The sequence below is a fragment of the Globicephala melas genome, chromosome 16 (genome assembly GCF_963455315.2).
Source record: "Globicephala melas chromosome 16, mGloMel1.2, whole genome shotgun sequence".
Taxonomy (NCBI): Eukaryota; Metazoa; Chordata; class Mammalia; order Artiodactyla; family Delphinidae; genus Globicephala; species Globicephala melas.
The window spans coordinates 36,358,898-36,366,150 of record NC_083329.1 but is presented as its reverse complement, the minus strand read 5'-3'; the positions used below and the strand labels follow the sequence as shown (position 1 = coordinate 36,366,150).

Here is a 7,253-nt window from a genome sequence, read left to right as displayed (position 1 = left end):
CGAACCCGTGTCCCCTGCATTAGCAGGCAGATTCTCAACCACTGCGCCACCAGGGAAGCCCTTGCTCCCTACTTAATTAACACCTCTGGTAGGGTCTCGGGCAGACCCTGTAATCAAACACACATTAATAGCTTTGCAACAAAACATGTGAAGAGCCCGCCAAAGAATGATAAATAATGCTCAAATCAACTTTTTCTGTCTTGAATTTTTCTGTCAAGAGAAATGTTAAGAGTTTGGGATTTTGGAAGTGTGGATATGGGGCTGTAGACGTGTACTAGCATATGCAGATCTGTGTGATGTTTTATGCTAAAATGGATTCCCCACATTCCAGTTTAGAAATCATTGATTTAATGCATTAATTTACAAACATCTATTTTTTTTCCAGCATAGCTAGCATTAATGAAGCTTTTACTATGGCTTTTACTAAGGGCTTTTACTTAGCCCTTGTGCTAAGCTTTTTAAATACATAGGTAAAAACTACTATTTGCCCCATTTTATGAGTGAGAAAATTAGGGTTTAGAGAGAGGGTTAGCAGCTTGTCCACAAAGCTTGTCAATAGCTGAGCTGGATCAAAACTGCAGCTGTCTCAGAACCAAAAGTCATGTTCTGGACCACCTGGTCACCCTGAATTCATGGAGTTCGAGATAAAAATTCTTTAGTCTTGCCAAGTTTCTTCATGATGTTGAGACAAAGGAAAGTTTCTATAATTCAAGTGAATGTAAAAAAATTCCTCAGGCTACAACTCCCTCATTAAAAAAAAAAAAAAATGCTGGCTATAAGTAAACAACATTTAACTGATATTTGTATAACGGAGTAATTTATCTCCTCATGTTTTAAACATTTGTAATGAGAGATCAAGTAATTCCAGATAATTAAAAAATTATATAGTCATACTAACTTGCCCTGATTTTATTTTTTGCAGAACCATGATCCAACGGGTGCTATTCCCTAACAGATGAGAGTAGGAATGGCAGAAGAGAACAATCTAAAAAAGGTACTATCACAGAGGATATGTGGATTTTCACACTTACCTTTTTCAAGAGCATCTTAATTGCTTGAATTGTTTTAAGCCAGGCGTAAGTTGATCAAATATAATTGTGATGACCAAATTTTGGAACTCTTTCAGAATAACAAAATATAGTAGTGATCTTTTGGGAATAAGGAGTTAGTTGTATAAGAACAATAAAGCTACATTAAAAAAAAAAAAAAAAAACCCTGCATAGGGCTACAGCTTCAACTGAAGACACAGTGTTTTGGACCTTACCATGCTTATGTGAAAGCTTCAAGTTATGAAATGTAGAGTAGCAAAAGTACAACACATATTCATTTTATGATACAAAAGCAGATAAGATGGACATAAAGGTTAAGAAATGAAAATAACATATACACTAAAAAAAATCACAACAGAAACAGGCTTTATTTCAACCAGACAAGTGAATACTTCCATTAACATCAACTTCTTCAAGACTTGAAGACATGGAAATTAAAGATAGTGCCCAGAGGCAGAGAAGGAAAGTTTCATCATGGAGCGATTGTACTGTCCTTCAAAAATCCCTTTCAGCAATATGCTCAATTCAAAAGATTAATTAGTTCTAAATCATTAGATCTCATGTGTTTCAGTATTTGTATAAGACTCTCATTTGAAAGTTACCCATCAGTCCCAATGATATCTTTCAAACAGAAAAAAAATATATAGATCAGTATAATAATTTTTTTTAATTTTAGAAAGTGGGATTGAAATACAGTTTAAAATATTTCAAATAAAAAACAACTTTATTATTATTTAAGACGCCTTGTTACAAAGCTCCTAGCTACATACATGTACAAAACACAGATATTACCACATGACATCTCAACCCACGACTTCTCCTAAACATCCCAACGTGAACAGTTAATCTACCGGGAGACTTTCCCCTGTAAATCCCAATATCTTGCACAAGGATTTGTTGCCATTCATACGCTGTGCATGGATGAGGACACCTCATCAGAGAACATTTCAATTTAACATAACCTAACATAAAATAAATCTACCGCAACACTATATGTTCATAAGGGATACGACAAAATTGCATATAATTTTCAACTTTTGCCAGACTCACTAAATTCATGAACACTTTTTCAGAGTCTTCTCTTCAAGGGCACTTTTGAGAGCTTTAGATCTCGTGCTTAACTTTGTATCGAGTTGGTCAGCACCTCGATTAATATGAACAATTACATTAAAGAACGGTATTGGAGGGGGGACGGGGAGTCATCTGAGGACAGAAACAGGGGGAAGGACTCTCTTTTTCCCTAAGACATTCAAACAGAAAAAACGAGACCCAAAAAGGTAAACAAACAAACAAAATAGTGTTCACAGTAAAACATGACAGATTTGTAGTTTCATTTGAAACCAACAGCAAATCATGAAACGTCATGAAAAATATAAGTCAAGGTAAAATCTCCTAGAGTAATTACTAAATGAAGTTAAAATTACCACACTGATCAGTAAACCCCAGAAGAAAAATAAACAGCACTTACATATCAGGTCCTTCTTAAACATCATATCATTTTTCAAAGTCAATGCATAAGATTGGTAGGTTTGGCCACGCTGCACAAATATTTTTTTAAAAAATACAGTATACAGAAAAAACTCTTGTATTCCCCATTTTGAATCATAAGCTCAAAACCCAAGAGAAAAGATCAGCTAGAAGGATTTTAATTATTTACAAATCCAGCAGGTTCATCTGCCATAATGGCTTGGCTTCCGTCCCACAGTGGCTTTCACCCTCTCCAGCCGCAGAGCTTGGATCCCTGTCCCATCTCTACTGGTCATCAGTCATTTTGAACAGTTCCAGCAGTGCCCCAACAGCTCCAAAATAACCCTACAATAACAATGAGAAAACTTCTGTACGATTATCTCTGAACCTTAGTCCAATACCTACTGTTTTTCATAATTCGAGGAATGCTGCCCCCTAATGCTATAGATACAAGAAACTTAAAACCTGACCTCTGGCATGAAACATGATATAATAATAATAATAATAATAAATGCATTGGATATCTATTTGTTTATATACATTAAATAAATTAACTGATGTAAAGTGCGTAGAAAAATATCTGGCCCCACAGTGTATACTACATCAGTGTTGACAATTTTTAGGATTTTTAGGATTAGGATTATTTCATTTTAATCCTTGTCATGGCAAAATTCACATTACTCCCATTCCACAGAAGAGAAATGGGAGGTAATAAAGTAAATTACCCTTTCAAGGTCACATGAGTTGTGCCAGGGTTCAATCGCAAATCTATCTGACTTCAAAGTTGTAATGTCTCACAAGGTATAGCTCTAAGCTTCCCTCAGTAGATCCCGGAAAGGCATCTAAATCAGCTCAAGTTTCCCTTTGCTCATCTGTAAAGGAAAAGCTCACGTATCTGTGAAAATGAAGGAAGCTGAAAAATGGAAATGTTTAGAGAAGCTGGTTTCCAAAAGGCAAGAGACTCTCCTCCTCTGGTATCTGCCTGACTCAACAGTTACTTACTGCGAAATGGGTGGCATCTGGCAGAACACTACATGGTAGGATCTTTGCCTCCACTGCCAGTTGACCTCTGAGGGCTCACTATATGCTAGAAATGTACATGGATTTCCTCACTTAATCGTCACAGTAACTTTATGAGACAAATAATATTATCACCCCATTCCACAAAAGCTAAAACAGAAATGGAAAGGTAGAGTCATTGCCTAAGGTCTCCAAGTCAGTGAGGGCCTGTGCTCTCAACGGCTTGGCTAGACTACTTCTCTTAGGAGACGCACACTTACATAAGTGGAGTGAGTGGGACTGAGTGAGTGAGGACTCCAGGCAGGGCAGGAAGGCCACCTCACCAGCACCTCCCAAAAGTCCTCTCTCCATAATATCCTCCAGGAAGACCTGCCTAAGTGAGAGTGAACCTAAGAAGGTAGAGAAATTTCTGAGAAACACCTACAAGGAGACATAAAATTGCTCTACTTTCATCGGCCATAGAGACTGAGTTATGATACTTAGTAACAAACCAAAGCCATCATTCACAGAGGCCCAAGATTGTACAAAGGGATGCCTTTTTATCCAGAGAAGTAGGTTTCCCCCAAATGCTGGCTCTTTTTCCTTATCTTACCATCAACTAACTCCCTGTGTGCCCTTGTAGATGGCTTTTAATCCCTGACGGCTTCCAGGCTTTGTTTTCTGCCTTAGTCCAAGAGGATCTAAACTTAGGGTTGCCAGATAAATGCCAGGTAAAACAACTGTGTCCTAGATTTTTAATCGCTAAATATGGCAACACCAGATGGGCTAGAAGAGTGGTCTTCTTTTTCATTTTAATTATTTTTTTAAACAAAATCTTACAAGGGAAATCGGTAACTAAGCAGATAAAAAAGGAGCTGCTCTGGTTGGAGGAGGGGGAGTGAAAATTCTGAGACTCCACTGCCCTCGCCCCCCATAAAAAAGTTATATCGCTTCATGCCTTAGCCTCCTTAAAAAGACAAAAAGAAAAACTTTCTTTAGTACAGTTAAATAGTTAACTATTTGGTATTTAACTTCGTATTGTTTTAGATGCTTTAATAAAACAAAACATAGGCTTAGAGAGCTCTAAATAATTTATAAATGCATCAGCAACTTTTCAAATAAATAATTCAGTTTGGAGATGAGAAAAATGCCACAGTAGTTATTCATTACAATTAAAATTTATGACACTCGTTCTCCCAATGTTCTTTCTGCTGCAATATACCCAAGGCTTTGGGTACCTCCCGTGATAAACAGCTGCTCTCTACAGTATTGATTTTAAAGGGGAATAGAAGAGGTGGGAAGAGATGAGGGCTCCCCACTCAGTTTTAGAAACCTCCGATTTGTATTAGTGTAGAAACTGGATATAAGGGACCCTTTGCATTAACTGGAGCGCTCCACTTCTTCTGTAAACAGGCTGCCTAATGGCTAGCACACCAGCCTCTCAAGGCCACCAGGCTACTCGGAGCAGCCCAAGCACTTCTGTTCTCACCAGCTGAGTTGTTTACTTGCCAAGAGTCACCTGTGTTTATCCTCAAATTTGTTTATGACAGTTTGATTGTTAATGTAATAATCTAATGTAATTATATGCCACCTAAACCAATAAAAAGAGTACAAGATGAATGGTCACCTCTTTGAAAATCCAGTTAAATTCTTGAGAAAGATTAAAAAGCTAGTTAACAAGTGAAAGTTGCTAGGAAAGTAGATCTTAAAAGTTCTCATCACAAGGACAAAAAAATGTAACAATGTGTGGTGATGGACGATAACTAAACTTACACTGATAACCATTTTACAGTATATACATATATCAAATCATTGTTGTGTACCTTAAACTTATACAATGCTATATGTCAATTATATCTCAATAAAAATGGAAAAAAATGAAACAAAGATTGAAAAAAGTAGTCACAAACCACTGCCCTCTGTTTAGGTAGATCCTACCTATGAAAGATTGGGAAAATCTAGAATGACTCTGCAACCAAATTGCTTCATAAGTATCTTTAATTTCTTGATCTACTTTAAAGAAACAAACCAGATATCATAAAAGTTGCATAATACTTGTGGATTATGGAAAAAAAAAGACAATTACAAAGCTCTGATCAGCAGAACCCATGCTCAAAAATAGGTCTTGATCCTACATCAAGAAATTGGTGAGTGAATGAACATTTATACATTTTATATTAAAATAGAATGGTAAAAGTAGGAAGATATTTTTCCATGATTAATCATTTAAACATTTTTTCTGTTTTTTTAAATTAACCATCTACTAGTCCTGATTGTTGGATAATAGAGCTTCCATTTTATATAATGTTCTTCCTTATCTTTTGCATAAATGCAAACTAAGGAACCCGCTCATATGTTAGACAACCCAAAAACTTCCATGTAGGACAATTAAGTCCATGTGAACTCAACCTACCTCATGTTCCAAAAACAGAGCTTTTAGCTGTCCTTTGGACCAAAAATCCATGGCATATGCTAGCAGCTTCATGGAGACCATATTGATTCTGAGAAAATTCCCAACAAACACAACTCTGTCAATATTCTGGAAAAAAAAAAATGAAAGAACAATGGAACCATGACATAAAAATAACATTTAGCAACAGACCCAATGTGCTGTGTATCACTGTACTCCAGGACCTTGCAGAGTGAATTTTTTTTTTTAAGTGGAATTATTTCAGGATTTCCAAGATGAAGTTAAACAAACCTCAGAATGCATTCCACAAGAACATGAGGGGGAGAATTTGGCTGGGGGAGGCAGAGACTAATACTGGGCTCATTTACAGGTATTATGTTAGGCTGCCTTAGATCTGATATGAAATTCAGCTCCCAACATTCACATATGAAATTAAAACTGGACTTCATCTAAATTTGCCTGTGTATTCCTTAAATCCCCCAAACTTCCAACTATAAAATATATTATTACCAACTCATAAATTATTTTTAAAATTTTATTTATTAAAAACATTTTTTTAAAAAAATATTTTGGCCATGCCACGTGGCTCATGGGATCTCAGTTCCCTGACCAGGGATCGAATCTGGGCCATGGCAATGACAGCTCCAAACCCCAACCACTAGGCCACCAGGGAACTCCCAACCAACCCAATAAATTAAATGGCTATGGGATGGTTATTCATCTAACAACTGTGGTCAGGATGCTCTGTGCCAAACACTGGGAATACAAAAAAGAAACAATACCCAGTCTCTACCTTTAGGATATATGGTGAAATATCCTGTTTGGTCAGTATGTGGGTTACAATATAACAAATAATACATTTATATTTTTGTTGTCGCGGATACAGATTTGTATTCTGAACACACCCCTCACACTGAGCTCAGCCTATCTGCCACACAGACACTGCTCACTCCTCACTCACTCACAGAGCCAGTTGCTATGGTCACTCATATCAAAGGGAAGGGAGTCTTGGGAGCTGGCATTATTCTGTTCAGTCTATCAAGAGCAACCAGGGTCTGGGAACATCGCCTTCTAACTGTCTGAAGCTTTAACAATACATGAACCCATTAACCACTGTGAAAATTTTCCCTGGGTAGAGGGGTGGGAGGTGGGCCCACGATTAGGGGTCCAGCAGGGACAGGGGAGACCCTGGGTGGGGGTAGGCATGGAGGAAGGGAAGGGAACGTGGCCAGTGCTTTCCCTGTCCACTGAGGCACTGGGGAGCCTGTTGGGCTCCCAGGCCTAATCCTCTGCCCTGGAGCCTCCCTCCTACCCTGCAGAGCCCAAGC

At 37.7% G+C, this 7,253-nt stretch overlaps 1 protein-coding gene across 8 annotated transcripts in view; it reads right to left on the bottom strand.

The window, feature by feature from the left end:
• Nucleotides 1-1,398: 1,398 nt before the first annotated feature.
• PANK1 (pantothenate kinase 1) overlaps nt 1,399-7,253 on the bottom strand; it is a 110,908-nt gene continuing 105,053 nt past the window's right edge. For all 8 annotated transcript variants that reach the window (XM_030865050.3, XM_030865055.3, XM_030865054.2 and 5 more), the window contains 2 exons: nt 5,929-6,054; nt 1,399-2,861 (listed from right to left, as the gene is read on the bottom strand). In XM_030865050.3, the coding sequence (XP_030720910.1) occupies nt 2,802-2,861; nt 5,929-6,054 (186 nt within the window). In that variant the 3' untranslated portion in view covers nt 1,399-2,801. The remainder of the gene's footprint in view (nt 2,862-5,928; nt 6,055-7,253) is intronic.